The sequence below is a fragment of the Vicugna pacos genome, chromosome 6, assembly GCF_048564905.1.
Source record: "Vicugna pacos chromosome 6, VicPac4, whole genome shotgun sequence".
Classification (NCBI taxonomy): domain Eukaryota; kingdom Metazoa; phylum Chordata; class Mammalia; order Artiodactyla; family Camelidae; genus Vicugna; species Vicugna pacos.
Window position 1 is genome coordinate 67,633,613 of NC_132992.1, and position 19,308 is coordinate 67,652,920.

General features: G+C 45.8%; 1 protein-coding gene, 1 long non-coding RNA gene and 1 pseudogene across 8 annotated transcripts in view; 1 reads left to right on the forward strand and 2 right to left on the reverse strand.

Annotated features, from left to right (window-relative positions):
• Nucleotides 1-3,010: 3,010 nt before the first annotated feature.
• Nucleotides 3,011-5,587, reverse strand: LOC140696962 (uncharacterized). The gene is made up of 2 exons (XR_012073714.1): nucleotides 5,101-5,587; nucleotides 3,011-3,844 (listed from the first exon to the last, which is right to left on the reverse strand). It is a non-coding gene; the product is annotated as an uncharacterized lncRNA (long non-coding RNA).
• Nucleotides 5,586-19,308, forward strand: part of SMOC1 (SPARC related modular calcium binding 1) — a 136,550-nt gene continuing 122,827 nt past the window's right edge. For all 7 annotated transcript variants that reach the window (XM_072963302.1, XM_072963304.1, XM_072963306.1 and 4 more), the window contains exon 1: nucleotides 5,586-6,220. In XM_072963302.1, the coding sequence (XP_072819403.1) occupies nucleotides 6,125-6,220 (96 nt within the window). In that variant the 5' untranslated portion in view covers nucleotides 5,586-6,124. The remainder of the gene's footprint in view (nucleotides 6,221-19,308) is intronic.
• Nucleotides 18,122-18,618, reverse strand: LOC102537142 (probable protein BRICK1 pseudogene; annotated as a pseudogene).

Consider the following 19,308-nt stretch of genomic DNA (forward strand, 5'->3'; position numbering starts at 1 on the left):
TGGGGCTTAATCCTGTTGGGGACCCACTGAGAGACTGTGGAACACACCTCAGAATTGTCTTGCTGGGGGGTGAGGAAGTTGGGATTTACCCACTAATTCTGGTTCCGCATTGGTTGCACCTGGAGGGTATTGCCTTCCAGACCCCTCCAGCTCACCGTCTGCAAAAGATGAGCTGGCACCTGTAGGCAGAGGACGCCCTGGGGCAGAAAAAAGAGGCACTGTGACGTTAGGAAGATGCTGGGGAATTTGTGTGCTGAGGGGATGTGGGTGCGGCATGAATGGTGTCTGCTTTAAGTCCTGTCAGTGGTGTCACTTCTCCCAAATCTACTGCATCAGGTATGTTAATACCATCCGGGTTCCACTGGACTCAATTTTGGTTGATCTTTTTTTAATGCACTGTATCTTTTATAAAGCATTTCTTGTAAATATCTTTTCTTGCAAAGATCTTTCTTGACATTTAGTCTTTTTAAGATATCTTTCAAAGCACAAAGATAAAATTAACTAATTTTTTAAAGATAGACTAAAATTCATTCTATCTTGCCATTATGTTATAGGTGCATGGGAACCCTTTCATAAATGTAAGCTACATTATGAGTTCTTAGTGATCTGATTTTTTTCTTATGTCTTGAAACACTTTGTTGTTTTGTCATCCTAGGAGTTATTTTACCATTACTCATCAGTTATTCCCAACTATGCTGAAAAAGACTAACATAATAAGAAAACTGAAGAATGATGGAATTACCTGGAAGGATGGTGCAACAGTGTCACAAATCATCATTTTATCATCCTTCAGATTTCTGAATTCACTGCCTAAAATACTATATCATTTTCCAAGAAGGTATAAAAGAAGACTGGAGACACCATCTTTGTGGTCTGCTTTCAGCTTTCATTTGATAGAACTGAAAATTCTGAAATTTTCATTTTGTGCTTGTAAAGGCAATGAGAAAAAAATTGATAGAGGAAGAGATTTCACAATTATTACCTAAATCAGAAGATGAATGCAAAGAGGCAGCAGTGTTCTAGAATATAATCAAATGACGATAGTGAAATTAATTAAGAGAAATCTTAGCCTGTGAATCTTTAGATGATGATATCCTAGATGATTTTTTCTCTAATTCAATTATCAATGAATTAAGAATATAGTTTTAAGGACAAAAAGGATATACGGTTTTTTTATCTAGTTATTCACTTAACAAGATGGACTTAATTACACAACATTTTGTGACAAGAGCCTGAACATTTTTATTTTGCAAAAGAGACATAAAAATATTCATTAATCTTTCATACTTTTGTGCAACAAAATTTGCTTGAAGTGGTTTGTAAATGAGCAAATGTTGAAGGCAGGTGTGTATGCAAAGAGGAAACAGATGATGTAGAAATGAAAATATTTGTTGGGCTGAAGATTTTAAATTATGTTTTTAAATCTGAAAAATGAAAATGTTTGCAATTACAGAGCAAAGGAGGTGGCCATCTTCTCTTCAACAGAATTATGAGCCGCTAAAGCTTTCAAAAGTACTGTTTTGATGATGCAAATACAAACTGGAGAACCATAAGGAATGATAAGCTAGACCAATTAGAGATACATTTGAAATCTGAAATCCATATTTACAAGGTGAGTATGTTCCAGGTTCATGATATTTGATGAGTGAATGGTTTCAGTCAAAGTTTGTTGTCTATTTCAGGTATGTTACCTTCAAAACTAGGAAAATGTAGAATAAAATTTTGGGTTTATTATATTTAAATTCTTATTAACAGTTCTAACAAAGTTGTTTTTCACTGCCTGTGGTTGTCAATCTCCAAGATGGCGCCCACTGATCCCCGCCTTCTGGTACCAGGTTGGTCTGTGTGACCAATCGAATATGGCAGAAGTGATGGTCTATCACTGCTGAGATTAGGTTATCAGAGACTGTGGTTTCCATCGTGGGCTCTCTTGCTGATCACTTGCTCTGGGGAGAAGCCAGCTATCTTGTGATGACTCAGGTGGAGGAAAATGGAGGTATCCAGCCAATAGCCAGTGAAGGACTGAAGCCTCTTAACAACCATGCATGTGAACTTGGAAGTGGGTTTTTCAGCCCTAGATGACCGTAACCCTGGCTGAGGTATAAATGACAAATTACAAGAGATTTAAAGTGTCCAACATGATGATTTGATATATGTATCCATTATGAAAGGATTTCCCCCATTGAGTTAATTAAACATCCATTACCTACCTCACATATTTACTCTTTCTCGTGTGCATGTGAGTTGCCTTGTATATTTAAAGTGTAAGAACTGACCTTGGTACGATTAACTTCTATGGGTCAATCTCATCTGCATAATGGGACAAATAATACCTACCTCAGCCCAGTGCTAAATGTTACAGCAAGTTTATCATAAATCCAGAAGCAGAACCCAGGATTCTTAGTGTCCCAGGCTCCTGAGCTCAGTAGTATATTTGAAAGGAGTTCTGATTAGACACCACTCACCTTCCTCTGTTGGTATTGGTGTCACAGGTGAAGCAAACATAAATTAAGGTATATTTATATTATAGAAGCACTTTTCTCTAAAGCTTGATTCAAGACCTACCTTCCAAGACCTTCCCTGCCCATTAGGTTTATAGTAGGTCCCTGCTCTTTGAGTTCACAAGACACATTGCAGGCTTTGCCCTTAAATATGGTCTCCAGGTATGTGTCTGCTCCATGTCTTAAATTAGATTATAATCTCTCAGAGGGCTGTGAGTGCATCCAAAGATCCCTTATAATAATGAGCATTGTGCTGGGCACAGAGGGAGATGCATCCAAATGCTTATTAAAATGAATAGAAAGGTTCTATTCTGAATTTGAGACAAGACTCCTCTAGGCTATACAGAAACAGATATATTTGAAATGGGTGTTCCTAGCTACTCCTAAATATTCAAGGCCCTCAGCCCTCAATATGGGATATAAAGTATTATTTTTCTTCACTGAAATATCCCCTCGCAAACAGAAGTCCCACAGGACAAGGAGCATGGCTGAAAACCAGACGGACCAGGTGCCAGGAGAGCTAGATTTATTTTTGAACCATAAGCTTGGCCCCCAGGGAAAGAAGGAACTTGTCAATTTCACTTTTTTACTTGGATCAGACGATTGAGCCTGGCAGAGAGACGCTGTTTGGGACTAGCAGTTCTCTGGAATTTCTAACCTTCTCTGGGCTTCTCTGGGAGGAGTCAGGAGAAGAAAATGCATCACTTGAATGATGGCCATGGTTACGACAGCCCTTGCATGCCAACCAGAAGGAAAGAAAATACTTGCTAAGCAAAGTAACTGGAAGGCAGTTGCTCATATTTTAAACTAAGCTACATGGTTGAAATCCAGAATAATGTAGATTTTTGGACCAGCGACCACTTGGAAATAAGCTTTCTGGCTGGAGAGCAGCCCAGGGTGTTATGGATGGAAAGGACTATTGCAATGTCTGTTCCCTGGGCGCTTTGTGCTGCCAGATACTGGGGGGCCATTTCAAGGATATTTACTCACTCCAATAGATTTCTCAATAATTCCAGCTACAGAAGGAAGTTAACCAGCTTGACGCGGTGCATGTGGCCAGGTGGTAGAGTCAGCACTAACTTGTCAGCCTGCTGAGCCCAGTGCTAACATTTTCATCCTACCCAGCCCCTCATGGGGGAGCACCTAGGCAGGCACAGGGAAACTGATGTCAGTGCTTCAGTGCTGGGGCATGGGGGTACTGGGTAAGTGTCACAAGTCCAGCTGGGCAAATTCCCAGGTTGCCAGATCACAAGGGCTGTTTCCAGGAAGGGCTGACCCTTGCTGTTTCCATGCCCTTCCCTGAAGCTCAGTGAATCTCAGAGTCTCAGCTCCTTTGCAGGCCACTGAAAAAAAAAATCCCCAATGAGCACACAGGAACCTTGGAACTCTATGGCATTTGCAATTGGACATTGCAGTTATCAGGTGACAGAGGCAGAATTAGACTCTGAAAACCTGATCTTGAATCTCTGCTGTCACTTACCAGCCAAATGAGGCCAGGCAAGTCTCAATCCCGCGGAGTATCCATTTACTTACCTGTAAAGTTGGATTTCTCTAACTTCACAGGATCATACTGAGGCTAAAATGAGATGAGGCATTTGTCCCACCCTCTTCGCATGCCAGATGGTGATATTTATAACTTACCCATTCTAAGGGCTTTATATACTCCATCTCCTTCAATCCTGCCAACAACCCATGAAGTGGATACTATTTTTTTATCCCCATTTTACAGAGGGGAAAACTTGACCCTAGATAAGTAAGGTGACTCTTGCAAAGTTATACCACTAGGTGGCAGACCCTGGATTTGAACCCATCCTGACTAGCTCCAGCAGAGGAAGACAGGCAATTCTCTTAGAGCAGCTCTTCTTCTTCTTTTTTTTTTTTTTGGAGAACCACCAGTACTTTGTTACTGTTCCATCATCCAGTCTGGGCTTTTTTGATCTGAGGGCGCTGGGGAGAGTTTAAGCTTTTTAGGCAGAGAGTAGTGATTCAGGTTTGCTCTTTAGAAGGATGACTGGCAGCTGGGTGGAGGCTGAGTGGTGGGCAAGGGGAGTGGGCAAAACTGAATGCAGGAGTTAGGTCAGAAGCTTGTTTATACAACCCAGGAGAGAAGCTGCAGGGGAGCAGAGTTAACCTTTGTCAGGACCTCTCAGGCCCACAGGAAGGAGGAGTTAAGCCCTGGCACTGCTTGCAGCTTGGTTGGAGAAAATTATTCCTCCCCTTGAAGTGAATGATCCATACCAATGAAAATAAACCCTAAGGGTTGAAGATAAACCACAATTTTCTTGGGTTGACTGCAGTGGACTTTCTCCCTCCACTGAGGAGTTGATGTGATGTGTCTGTGACCATTTCCAAGATGGCCCCCTGGGGATGACCCTGCGTAGAGCCTTCCAACATCCTGCTGGACACTTTGGTAGGCTGTGGTTCCCAAGTGGGTTGGTCACCCAGGAGAGGTCTCCCTCCCTCCTCCAACCCATCTCTGTGGTCTTTGCACCCACAGACTACCCCTCTCATCAACGCTTTTTCTTCCTTCTCGTCGCACCGGGAGACCAGGTCTCCTCTGACCTTTCCTCCTAGGGCTCCTAGGCCACAGAGAGACTACCTGTTGGCCTTCGTGTTTGAGGCCAGGCGCCAGGACGCCTGGGTTCCAATCCCAGATCCACAACGGAGCCACGGGTCAGCATCATTCCATACCCACAGGGGCCGCCCCTGGCAAGCAGATAACCAGCAAATGCTTCCCCTTTCTCCTCGACTCTGCTCCCGGGGCAGCCGCTGTAGGACTTGGTATGCCACCCGCTGGAAACTTGTTTGCAAGTAGCGAATGCACTCGCTCCCAACTCCCAACGCGAATCACAGCCCGCTCTGTGCGGGAGATCTGGCGATTTTCCAGTTGTCCTTGGTGTTAATGCAGCAAGGAAGCAGATTTCTCAGCCCCTCCGCGTCCTATTACCCTCATCTGAAAGAAACGGGCTAGGAGTGTTTTCTCTGCCAATTTCACCCGGCCGCTGTGACAACTCGTGTACTCGTGCTGAAAACTGTAAGCGCTTAAGGTGTTACCATTAGCCGGGTGGGCATTCTGGTATATTTAGGCGGCTGGAGCTCTCGTAGGCTTCTTCGGACTGAAGCGCCAAGAGAAAGTTTCTCTTTATCCCAGTCTCTCCTAGAGCCCACTCCACCGTGTGTCGCTCCTTGGTGGGGAGGACCACGAGCCTCCTCTCTTTCCTCTCTCCCATTGGCTTTCACCTGCCAGAGGGGCGGCTGCCACGGGCCTCTTGGCCCGTCAATCAGGGCCGCCGGGCTCCGCCCCGCCCCTCCCGGGGGGTTATAACGGGAATTCCCATGGCCCGGGCTCTGGCATCCAACCTGCTGCCGCCGCGGCCCAGCCGAGCGGTGAGCGCGCCGCGCAGAGCACACGCTCGCGCTCAGCTCCCCTCCGGGGCGGTTCATGAGCGCGCGCTCCGACCGCAGCCTCAGCGAGCCCGCGCCGTACCGACGCGGCCCGCGGCCCGCCGCAGCCAGGGCCCCGGGGGGAAGGAAGGCAGGAAAGCAGAAAAGCAGGCGCGGCCGTGCGCCCCGCGGAGCCCGCCACCCCTGCCCGCAGCCTGCTGCCCGGCCCGCCTGGCACTATGCTGCCCGCGCGCTGCGCCCGCCTGCTCGCGCCACACTTGCTGCTCGTGTTGGTGCAGCTGTCCCCGGCTTACGGCCACCGCACCGGCCCCAGGGTAAGTGCGCCCCCAGCCGCGTGCCCACCTGCGGAGGGAGACCGAGGTCGCTGGCCCTTATCCCTCGGGGGCTGGGTAGAGGAGAAGGGAAGTGTCAGACCTCGTCCCTGCGGTCTTCTTGGCCAAGTTGTTGAAATAAAATTTTCTCCTATTGCCCGCTCCCCCACCTCCTCCAACCCCTCGCCACCCCATTCTTTCTTGCAGCACCGACTCTGCCTCTTCCCTTCCCCCACGACTGTCACTGGTGGGTTCTCTTTCCCAGTGTTTTCTTGCAGGGCATTTTGCTCCAGGACCCTTAGAGGAGCCTCCTGCATCCGAGAGACTCATTTTCCGCCCAAGCAGGGCTGCCCTGTGGTCTCACTCTGCGCGGGGTCCCGGAGCGCTGGCGTTCTTGGCAGGAGGTGGGGGGGGGGCAGATCTGCCTCCAGGGTTTTAGGTTACCCGAGAGCCACACAAGGACCTTGAGTTGTTGTTGTTTTAAAAAGCTATCGCTGCTCGTAAAACCCACAGCAGATAATTTTAATGCTCCCTCCTGCTGGGCACAGTTCTGGAGGAAGGGAAGAGGTGGGAGCTGTGGGCAGCTGGTGGAGAGGAGCTGGCAGTGTTCTAGGGTCTCTTCCCTGGCGTTCGGGGCCGGGAGTTTGGACTACTTGTTGAACCTTGGTCCGATTGGAGTTCCTGAACTATGTGAAACGTGCCAATTCTGTGCACAGGACAGGCTGTCCAGAGCATTGTAAAATCTCCTGGAACCAACAGCATTGTGTTCATTTCTGGGCTAGATTATTGCTCCCCTCACCCCAATTGTTCTAATGAAGGATTCCACTGCCTTAAAAAATGTACTCTTAAACCACCCAGGGGTTCATTTGACCAAAAATATCCAGACAATCTCTGGCCAAGAATTAGCTTATGTCAGGAGAGCTGTCTCTCGGGATAGCTGCTTTGCCTCCACCGTCAGTATGAGAGTCCCTGAAAAAGTAGCTGGGATCTTTGTGAAAACAAGGTTGGCTTCTTTACCAACTCTTGCTTTCCTGGATTTTGGTCGGCCTAGCCCATTGCCACCTGTTTAGATTGCAGATTCTTCATTCATAGCTCTTGCTACATGAGAATCACCTTTATAGCTGTCGTGTGTGTTGCGGGGGGAGGGGGAGCCTTGCAAAGCTTGTCGAGCCTTAATGACTGCCCAGATGCCGGATGATTACATGCAAGCCCAGCTATCACTGTGAGATCAGATTTGCAGCCACTTAGGAAAGAAAAGTGTTTGTCCCCGTGTTGGGCCGGCCCTCGCTTTTATGGCCAGATGTGCAACAGCAGCAGTTAAAGTGCAGTCGATTAGATCCAGGGCGTGTCATAAATCCTCGACAGCAGGCATTCCCAAAGCTGGGGCGAGTCAGGGCTCCGGGAGTGACTTTTATGGATGCAGATGAGGATGCCTTTTAAATGAAGCTGCTTGGTTGGATATTCAGACTCCCAGCTCTTAAACTCCGAGGTCAGGAGAGCCACAGCGTTCCCTCCAATAATTAGGAACAGTCAAGACAGAGATGCAGACCAGAGCACCCCGACTGAAATCTGCATGCCCGCCCACATGAGAGGGAGGCCCGGAGACAAATGGTGGGGGGCTTGCTTGCTGCCAGGCAGGTCTTGCGTCTCAAGACATATGGCTCTCCTTCCTTGACTCCCGACCCTGGAGGAAGCAGCTCTTAGGGGAAAAGCTAGGTACTTAAGGGGGAGGAAAGGGACATTGGTTACTTTTCCCTCCAGCTTCCTTTGTTTATTAATTTGATAGAACTGATGGAACATAAGCAGGAACTGTAAATAGGCTTGTATATGTCCCAGCTGCATTTTCCCTCTTTCTCTCTGACACATACACACATGTTCAGAAAGTACCAAAGGGAAGCTGCTGTCTTGAGCATGTGGTTACCGGAATGCATTTATAGGCCCCAATAAGAGACACATTTATGAACCCTCAGGCTGGGTGCTTTCCTTGATAGTTTATGCTTGTAAGAATGAGAAGACGGGTCTTTTTAGTATCATTTGGCAAGTGAGACTCAGGGAGGCTAAAAGCCTTGCCTGAAACAGTTATGGTGCATCCGTAGCTGTGGGAGCCAAATCCCAGTTTATATGGATGTACAGATTATATGCTTTCTACACCACCAAGTAGCTGCAGGGAGTGTTCGTCCAACCAGCGATGCGGTTCCTGTTAAATGGGCATCAGGAGAGTCTGAAGAAATCATTATTAATGGCACTTTTTGGTGTCTGTATTGCTAATGGGTGATGTCTTTGAGTTTCAACCTATCCCAGAAGACTGCAGTTCTGTCGCTTCTTGGTAGCCTCAGAAACGTGGCCCTGGTTGTGAGTGACGGTGTCATAGGAGGAGCAGAAACATCTGGCTGTGGCACTATTCCCTTGGGCACTCCTGGGTCTCTCCTGTTAATCTTTTGAGTGACAGAGGCTTAAGAACTGGCATCTTTTCCAGCTGGCTTTTCTAGGAAACTGAGAGCATGCCCTTTCGGTTTAACTTTATCTGGCTCACTAATTGAGTTCCCCTGAGGCCTAGACCCCAATCTATGCCCCCTTATTTGCTTCTTGCCATCATAAAATGCCTGACATTTGTTTGACTCTGGAAGCCAGTGGCTATCAAGTATCAGATTGGAGGCTATTATGTAGGAAGCACCTGATTTCTTGGTCTCTCAGCTCTGAGCAGCCACATGGCTACCTGGGATGCTGACCAGGAGCCTTTTAATTATGGAGGAGGCAGCCATTCCTTTAATCCTGCACAATTTACTGAAAATGTTTCTGGGGAGTGTTGGATGGGGGAGGGACTCTCCTGGGCTGACAGAATCTGACTGATGGTCAGGCCAACCCACTGCCTGCCTTTGTCTAAACCTCTGTCCTGCCCTACAGATGGGGAGCTGGGCGAGGGCAGGAATCGGGCCCGTCTTATCCATCGGCGTATCTCCCAGAGCTCAGCACAGGACCTAGCCCCCATGGAATGAACAAATAAATGCAGGTGATTCATGTTTAATAGTGACCCACGGGTTCCACTTTCTCGGACTAGAGGCAGGAAATAGATTTAAGAAGTTTGAGAAATAGGAGAAAATAGGACAAGGTCAAGAATTCAGAGAGATTTGATTTCTGAATTGTTTTCAGTATATTCTTTATTTGTCCTCTCCCCTTTCACCTACTGGATTCCTACTTCAAAGCCCAGCTCCAGCATCACTCGCTAGGAACTTTCCTGCAGAGCACCCTTTTGGTTAGAATCGATCACTTTCACCTCTGTACGAGTTTAACATCTGGTTCCCTTGTGTTCTAACTTTCGCTAATTCTTCTACAGTGAGCATCTTGAGATCAGGCCAGTACCTTCATCTTCTTAGCTCTAACTTGCCCCCTCTGCACTGCAAGCATGGCTCTGTCTTGTTAAATGAACAAGCTCACAATCTCTCGAGGGCAGAATCGAGATCTTATTTGTCAGTGTGCTGGTCACACTGCAGAGCATTCTGTAAATATTTATTGAAATGAATTCGTCTGTACTGTGACATCCACACCAGACCCTCTGCTCTCATCTAAATGTGAAATTGGTCCCTTGACAAACTATTTTTTCCCCCATTTTTAGACTTTTGTTCCTTATTTAAAAATAAGTGTGTGGGGTGGTTATGGGAGGTTAGGGGGTGGAGAGACTGAGCAAGCAGACTTGGATGGGGGAACAGGCTTTGGCTCCACCAAATCCCTTTTTTAAAATCTTACATTTGCCAAATGTGAAGCAGCTTCTAGACAGTTCCCCTCCATTTAACTAGCCTGCCTCAGGGTCTGGACCAGGGTGGGTCCTGTGTCTGCATAAGTGCCCTTCTGATTATCTGCATTCGGGACAAGAACCTTGCTTTTCCACATGGAGGATTCAGTTGAGAGGCTGCTCAAAGTGTTAGGCCAAGCAGTTGATTTAAACATTTTGAAGAGCTGACATGTGAAACTTAAACAAAATCGAGGAGGACAGGAAGAGGAAACAATCATCTCAGAAACTCTAGGAAATGCAATCAAATGGAAAACACTCTGATGTCATCTCATTATCTCCTAAAGTTGAACATTCACATTTCTTGTGGTCCAGTGGTTCCACTCCTACATATGTATTCCCAAAAGAACCTCGGGTCCAGAAGGAGACTTATGTGACTGTGTTCACAATACCACGAGCCTGGGAAGAGCCCAAATACCCATCAGTTGGAGGGCAAATGAATAAACTGTGATGTATTCACACAGAGGAGAATTATACTCAGTCAAAACAAATGAGCCTCCATGACATGAAAAAATATGGACTCATCTGGGTAATATGATATTAAGTGAAACAAATGCACTGAAAGATGCAGCATGACATCTTTTGTCAAGTTATAAAGAGCAAAAATTAAAGAAAAAAACTTTTGGGAATACATACAGCTGCAAGAAAAGTATATGAAAAGAAAAGCTAGGTAACAGCGTGCACAGGATTGGGGGAGGTTAGGGTGAGGCAGGAGGGTGGATTGGCTGTGGGGGGACCATGGGTCAGTGTAAGTTAGTGTCAATACTTTACCTTTTTGAGGGGAGGAGCAGAAGAAGATGGTTTGAAGATACTTGTGCAGCGGTGAAGATCTAATAGCTAATGAAACAAAAAATAAGAGTGACCCTTGCATGGACCAGTGTTGAGTGTGACATGAAGCAAAATTATGATTCATTCAATTCTTTACACCTGAGGTCAGACAACAATTGCCCGAGTGGTGACTCCTTTCTTGCCTCTCTGCTCCCTCCTCCCCTTTTCCAGATGTACATCTCCGAATTATTGGTTTTTGTTTTAATTCTTGGCTGATTAGACCCAGAGCAGGGCCAGGCCAGGGCATAAATATCTACTGGCGAGTGGGCTTATTTGTAAAGCTGAGCCCGCAGAGGGCAATCTTCCCTCTCCCTTGCTCGGGGGTCAACCCTGTCCTTCTGAGTCCTCAGCCCATCAGAGTAGAAAAATTCACTAGCTGATGCTCGGGCCAGAAGCCTTATTTGCCAGCGGGGGTGGGGGAGGCGTGTTTCTGGCTGACCTCTGTCTTCATTCCAACCTCCCTCCTCACCCCTGCTTGGCAGAGGCTGTGGGAGGGAAGCAAGGCCCCTCTTAGCGGGTACAGGGTACCTTTTCTGTCCTGACTGCATAGAGATCTATTGTTTAAGCAGCCAAGTTCCTGGCATTGCCGGTGTTGGTAGGGGGATGTCAGCGTGGAGGACCCCCTCCTACTGCGTTTGTCACCGAGGAGCTGTTCGGGAGAGGACAAAGGTTGAGCTGTGGATGGGAAATCGATCAGAGCTGCCTGTGAGCCCCGGCAAACAGGGTTAGCCTTGCACATACGTGCCGTGAGAGAATCCTGAGTCACCGAGGGGGTAAGAGAACTGGGTCTCCAGGACACTCCCAACAGCCTCATGAAGATCCCAAAACAACATAGGTCAGTATAGCAATGACTTGGATTTCCCTTTGCCCCTGACGTCATTCTAATCTCAATCACTAGATCACAAATTAATCTTCCCTCTGGCAGACATTTAAGCTTCTTAGGTGTGGAGCTGTGTGTACTTCCCAGACTTCGCCTTGGTTGAGTTCAGCCTCCCTTTTCTGGAGCCAGAGTGGGGCAGTCTCTACAAAGCAGGAAAGGCTGCTCAGAAGAGCTGGCATCTCAGAAGAGCCTCTCCCACCATCAGGGAGGACCAGGACAGGGTGAGGTTCTATGAGATAATGTGTCAGGTGCTTTGAAACCTGACAAAAACTCTACAGATGTGAGTGACTGTGTCCCTTCCCCTTAAAAACCATTTCCCACTCCACTGTTGATCTGATTCTATTAAATAAGGGCTGATTTTTTTTTAAAGTATTGACAGTGGAGAAAAACTGGACCCACTTCCCAGAATAGTTCATTTTTTAGGACTAGATAGCATCTCTAGGACAGTGCTGGGAGTTAAACATTTTTTTGTGCATGTTTATCATGCATCTCTTCTTGACAAATTCTGTAGAGCCCCAGAGGAGAGGACACAGAAGTAGGAATAAGTCAGAGGGTGAGGCAGAGTGTTATGAAAGGATGAGACGCACACCTTCAAGTGTACAGCGCCCCCGACCAGCTCAAAACTGACTCCAACGACTTCCCTTCATCAGTGGGGATAGACCTTTTTGCCAGGGTGGCAATGTTCTGCATCTGCACTGTGCAATATTAGACACATGTGGCTATTGAAGTTTTAAAGGTGATTAGTAAAACGGAGGAACTGAGTTTTTAACTTAATAGGATTTTAATTAAATGAAGTGTAAAGATTAATAGACACGTATGGCTAGTGGCTATCATACTGGACAATGTCTCTCACCGAGGTCCCCAGCCTGACCTCCCACTAGATAAGCCCAACATGCCCCAGACTTTGGTCACACTGAACCACATTGCATTTCCTGACCCCTCCTTCTCTTCCCATCTCTGTCTGTCAAAATCCTGACCATTGTTTGAAAGGCTCCACACAGTCCTCCCAGCCCCCTGTGCTTTGCTTACCCCTGGGGCATCTGCCCGACCAGAGAGGGAGTGTTTTGAGGTAGCCTTAGCACAGGCTTTGGAGGTGGGCAGACCCAGGTTTGAGTCTGGTTCTGCCACTGTGAGCCTGGGCTAGTAATTTAACATCTTGGGTCCTCGGTCCCCCAGTTTGTCCAATGGAAATCATAGCATCTCTTTTCCAGGGTGGTGGGGAATAGTTCCCTACTCCTAGTCTTACTCCTATACCTCTTCTTTTGTAACAAATGCCACACATCTAGTGGCTTAAGCAATACACATTTTTGGAGGTCAGAAGTCTGACACAGGTCTCAGTGGGCTAAATAACCAGCAGAGCTGAATTCCTTCTGGAGGCTCTAGGGGAGAATTCCTTTTCTTGCCTTTTCCAGCCTCTAGAAACTGCCTGTATTCTTTGGCTTGTAGCCCTCTCCCACCTTCAAAGCCAGCAAGAGTTGGTCAAGTCTTTTTCATGCTGCCATCTTCTGCTTCCCTCTTCCCCATTTAAGGACCCTTATGATTGCTTACATTGGGCTCACCTGGAGAGCCCAGACTGTTCTCCTTGTTTTAAGGTCACCTGATTAGCAACCTTACTTCCTCCTTGCCATGTAACATAGCAGTATTAGGGTTAGGACATGAGCATCTTTGGGGAGGGTGCATTATTCTGACTACCACATTCATTAAGGAATAGTGCCTGGCTCATAGAGGGTGCTTGGTAAGTGGGGACCATTATTATGACCTACATCTGTGAGTTTCTTTCCTTTCTGAGTAGCAGTCTCTTAGTGGTGGAGTTGCTTCATTTTCTTTATAGACTCCATTCTGCCCAAGAACAGGTGCTTAGTAAATATTTATTGAATAACAGAATCTTCAATAAATGTAGATTGTTTCTTTCCTTGTAAAGAAATATTAAACAGTAAAAAGAAGTAAAGTGCAAACCAAAAAATATTATCCCCTTTGTGCAAAAAAAAGTCTGTATTTTGGTTTATGTATCGAAAAATTGGGTGGATTATGTCATGTTGTTAATGGTGGTCACCATTAGGATATTTCATTTCTATGATATGTGTCTTAGTGATTATTGAAATAATTTTGTTTACCATTAGCATATTTTAATCTTAGAGGAAAGTAATACAGATCAAAACATGCATGACTTGAAGAAATCCCCAAACCTGTCTCCTTCCAGCCTGATCTCCGTCTGCATCGGACACAGCCTGTGCACGTGTTGGGTTGATTTTTAGGGTTAGTAACTATTCGTACCAGGCCTCTGACTCAGTTTCTGCTTGCTTTGAACTCAGTCTGCTTTAAAGGAGAGTTTTCAATTAACCTCAGCAGGACATAACTATAAAAAATGTATTTATTGCTGCTGGTGGGAATATAAATTAGTACAATCACTTTGTAGAATTACAGTTGAAGTTGCACACCTTGAGCTTGTAATTCCTCTTTGATATATATCCTGAAGAAATGTGCTTAAATGTATGCTAAGAGACGTGTTTAAGGATGTCCATGGCAGCATTTTTTGGTAGTAGCAAAAATTGTAAACCAGTTAACTGTCCATCAAGAGGAGACTTGAAATATAAATTATGGTATATTCAAATAATGAAATATTATACAGCGCTGAAAATGACTACTATAAAACATTACTCACTGTAATGGATCAATTTCATAACCAAGATGTGGAGGGAGAAAAGGCAAACTGTAGAAGAATACATACGTTATGCTGCTATTTATATAAAGGTTGAAAGTTTTGGAAAGAAGAAGTGTCAACTGGAAGTATTCTGTCAAGGGAATTACTTGGGGAAATTTATATAAAAAGTGTTACTTTGAGTAAGCAGGATTTCCTGGAAATGACACCAGGATGTTGGCAAACAGCTTAGACTCTCCATTTTTGAGTCCTTTTCATTCATTAAAAGAACTTTTCTTTATTATGAAAACTTCCAAATATACACCAAAAAGGAGAGACTAGTATAATGAATTCCCCTGAAATCCTCACTCAGCTCCAACAATGAAAAACTCCTGGCCAATCTCGATTCTTCCCCCCATCCCTCTAGTCTTCTGCTCAGATTATTTTGAAGCAAGTTCAGACACTGTATCTTATCCATAAATATTTTCATATATATCTCTAGAAGCTAAAGACTCATTAAAAAAACACCTAACCACAATATCGTATCACAACCAAAGTATATTAACAACAATCCCTTAATATAGTAGAGTTCAATCAACATTCAGATCTCTCTGATTATCTCTCAGATCAAGATCCATTTAAGGTCTACCTATTGGCTTCTCTGTATTTTAGTCTATGAGATTTCTCACCACCTCCTTTTAACTTTGTAATTTATTTGTTGAATGAAGAGCTTATTCTAGGGTTTTCCACACTAACTTTTGTTGATTACCTTCCTGTAGAATTGTGTCACATGTTTCTCTATCCTTTATATTTCCTGGAAAATGATACTTAGGTCTCGAGGCTTGATTAGATGTAGATTTGGTATGTTTTCGGGCTAGTATGTTTCCTGGTAGTTGGTGTGTACTTCCATCAGGAGGCTCATGGCATCTGTGATATTAGCACCCAGTGATGATCATCTTGGGACCCATTCATTTGTTAGGCACTGTCACTGGTTTTTAAACAAGTAACAGGTGATTCCAAAAAGTGCTTCTACCTTTTGTGTGGCATGACCATCTTTTTTGTCTCTGTGCTGGCATGGAGGGGCCTGGGGAAGAGGGCCTGGGGGCCAGTGTTCCCTTCTCAGCAGCGGCCTCCCAGTAGACTCTAGCACCTTGAAAGAAACTCTGCCTGAGTTCTTGATTGGTGGCTTAGGAAGAGGAGTCTCCTTAGTTTTGGGTGGAAGTAGTAAGAGCGTGAGGGAGCTGGTTTTACTCTCTGTTGCTACTTGGGAGGCCTTTGAAGTGTGACTGCAGATCAGCTTTATGTGTGATCTGCACATCAGTTGGGAATTTATCTTGTAGGAAACAGACACCACATTTTGAACAGGCTTACCCAGTGAAGGGGATTCATTCGCTCAAGTAATAGAAGATACAGATAGAAAGTAGGTTTCAGGATTGGTTGGATTCAGTGGCTTAATGATGTCCTCAGACACTCAGTGCATTTCTGTCTCTCCTCTCTGCCTTTTTGTGGTGTCTGTTTCATCCAAAGCCTCACTCTTCATGGTGGTGGAATTGCTGTGGTGGTTCCATGCTTCATACCTAAGAGAGGAAAGGGAGAATTGGCTTCCAGACAGCCTTTCCTCCATACTCATGGAAACCTTTGGCTCTTAGCTTATTGATCTACATTGGCTCAAATACCCATTCTTTTAGCCAAACCCTTTGGCCAGGAGAGTGCCCTGCTGTGAGAGACATGGTCCTAGATTCCTTAGACCAATTTCTGTGCAGAGTAGGAGAGAGGATGCCCATTTCTGGAGCTGAGGGTGAGGGCATTTTTTCTCTCTCATCCTGACCACATGGCTGTACAAGGTGGGAGTCTGGAAGTGATGCTGGGGCAACAAACACAGTGTCCATTTGGGGATTTGTATTTGTAGCTCAGCAGAGTGGAGAGTGGATGTGTGATAAGAAGTGTGCTGGACATCATTCATAGTCAGAGCCCAGAGAGGGAGATCTCCTGTGACTGTGTGACCAGTTCTCTCATCTATTACACGAAGAATTAATGACCTCTAAGGTGACCACCACTGCAGACATTCCAAGATTAGGAGCTGATAGGAAAGGGGAACATGGGAAAAATTTGGATACTTTCAGAATAGAATAAGCCAAATGAAGATGATTCCAGAGGACCCCTCAACTGAAGAGACACGATTGCACAGTCCCATTGTTGGACAGAATCTCAGGGGTGCCATCATTTTGTGCATGAGATAAGGACTGTCCTGGGTCCACATAGCTAACTAGAGGCAGAGCAGAGCCCGGACCTAGAGCTCCACCTCCATCGCTCTGTCCATGGCTTTTCCATTCAAAGATGTCCTGGAGAACTTGGGAAAGCAGCAAAAGTCTAGCCAAGGGGAGGAAACAGCCTGAATTTTAGGAGCAGATTGTATTTCTGAGTTGCCTTTGGCCAGTTCACCAATGTCCAGTGGTTGGAACATGTGGCCAAAAAACTCAGGACATTCAGAGTCTCCGCCATCCTTGCCACCTGACTCTTGGTGTCATTATACCTTCCATTTCACAAGGTTCGAGTTTCTCCTTCCCTAAAAGATGTGGATTCTTGGTTTCTGCCCGTGGTGAAAGTTTCAGTCAAGAAATGTGCAGCAGAGCAGCTAGAACATGTAGTCAGTGGTAGAGTTTGAAGTAAAGGCAGATCTTGGTGTAAGACTCTTCGTGCTTGTCAATAGCAATGCAATCAGTGCAGACACACCTAAATTAAATGACAAATGGTCTAGAGCACAGGGGGTGTTTTTTTTGGTTGGCACAATATTTCCCTGGGAGATCTTTTAAAATCAATACCCGATTTGAGGATTGAAGTGGAGAATCTTCGTATTTGTTGAAGAGCATCTGGAAGTGTGCAGGACTTGCCCTCTGTGGGTACTTTCTCCCTGCCCCGTGGGGCAGATTCACAGCTGCACTGGCCCAGGCAGCCGGAAGTCAGAAGCTACACAGGGGACAAAATACATCATTTCTATCCTTTTCATCTTTTCCTTTGCTTCAAGGATCATGTCCTCTCCTGATGGTGTATTATTGCACTTTCTTCTCCCACCAAGGGAGAGACTTAGGGAAAAAAAATCAAAACACTCATCCCACAGCTGTTGCCAGTTTGTACCTTTTCTCTCACTAAAGCTGCATTTACCTTGGGAATGAAATGCACCTCTCATCTTACTGCTGGGTGACAGAAGAAGTCTGAGCTGTTACCATTCAAAGCGTTCTTGCCCATCCAGAAGGCAGTGTAGCTTAGTGGTTTAGGGCCAAAGAGACTTCAGATTAAATCCTAGCTCTGCTTTCAAGCTCTGTGTCTTTGGGCAAATTAACCTCTGAGCTTCAGCTTCCTCATCTATAATTTGAAGATACATGTACCTCAGTGGGTCATTGTGGAGTTTTTTTTTTTTTTAAAGTTGAGGAGTTTATTAGGGAAATAAGAGAGGCAAAGACACCCCAAATGACAGAAAGAAAGCCCTGAAAACTTTTCAAGCCAAGTGGGGGCCTGGACTTGACCTCCCCCAAAGGACAAGAAACTGGTGTGTTAGCAACAACATTCTCTGGCAGCCACCTTGCTGGGGTGTGAGGGTCTCAGCCAGGACTGCTTCCCATCCCGGGCCAAAGGTGGGGAGGAGACAAAGACTGTAGAATTAATGCAGAGGCAATGAGAGCTGCAAAGAAAGGCTGAGAGAGGGAGAGAGAGAGGTGGGGAGGACCGTGACAGAGTCTCAGGCTTTTGGCTCTTAGCGCCTCAAATTCGTTGACAAGTGGCTCTGCAAAATGTTTCCGAAAAGGTAAAAATGACTAACGTTGCCGAGAGTTCTCCTGGCCCCCTCCCAACGTGCCACCTCACGCTCCTGGGTGTACATGGCAGAGCCCAAAGGCCACATTTTTGAAAAAAAGAAAAACAAGAAGAAGCCCTGTTGTTCTGTAAGGAGAGAGGAAGGAGCTGAAGGCTGCTGGGGCCTTTCCCACGTGGGCCTGTGTTCTGTAGAAGCAACTTCCCAGCAGCAGTGTGGCACGATTCTAGGTGAGGGTCTCACCTTTTGTCACCCTGGCTTCAATGTACTCTATTCTCCGTTCAAGAGCTGTCAATTTCTCGTTTAGTGTCGCGGGTCTTGAACGGCAAGACATATCGAACGAGTTGAGAGAGTCTGCGATTTTCTTGATGCTGCTGGTAATGACCTCAACGTACTCCCGGTTCGCCCAGTCCTGGTGAATCTCCCGCTGCACCGGGTCCTCTTGTCCCGCCATGGCTGCTGCCTCTCATTTGTGGAGTTAAAGGGAATTGATGGCAGGATGCTCAGTAAATGTTAACTATTCATAAAAGAACACATGTAACAAGAAAACATGATTCAAATAAGAACCCAACATTGTTTTTTCCCTAGAGTTTCCCCTTGGAATGAAAGCTAAAAGGTGCATCAGTATATGCAAGATAGCTAATTTGTGGTTCTATCTCCTTTTGTTTAAAACAAAGCAAATTTTGAGGGGATAAATCAAATATCTCTGCCCCTCATGCCTTTCCCAAACCCAACATAGGTCAGAAGGACCTCCTCCTGGGAATCAGTGGAGGAAAGGTGCCCTTTGGAGTGATTTCCCTCCATGTGCCAGGTGGCCATGTCTTCTTCTTCAGGTGACTGTACAAGCTCTCCTTCCTGAAGTCTTCTTTCATTTTCTCTTTTCCTGGGATGATAGGTTGTTTTTCGGAGTTCAGCATCTGAAGGAAGCTCAGGTAAGCCTGACCACCTTTCCTTTTTTCTCCAAGACTGTGAGAAGCAGTTTTGCTGGTAAGAGGTAACAGAAGGCCCTGCCGATGTGCCCTCCTCATCACTTCTGGGCTCAGGGTCACAAGGGTTGGGTTGGTGACTACTCAGTATGCTCCCAGATCTGGTCCCCAGACAAATTCCATGGAGCTCAAGGAATTTGCCTGTTTTTTCTAGGCCTCCTCCT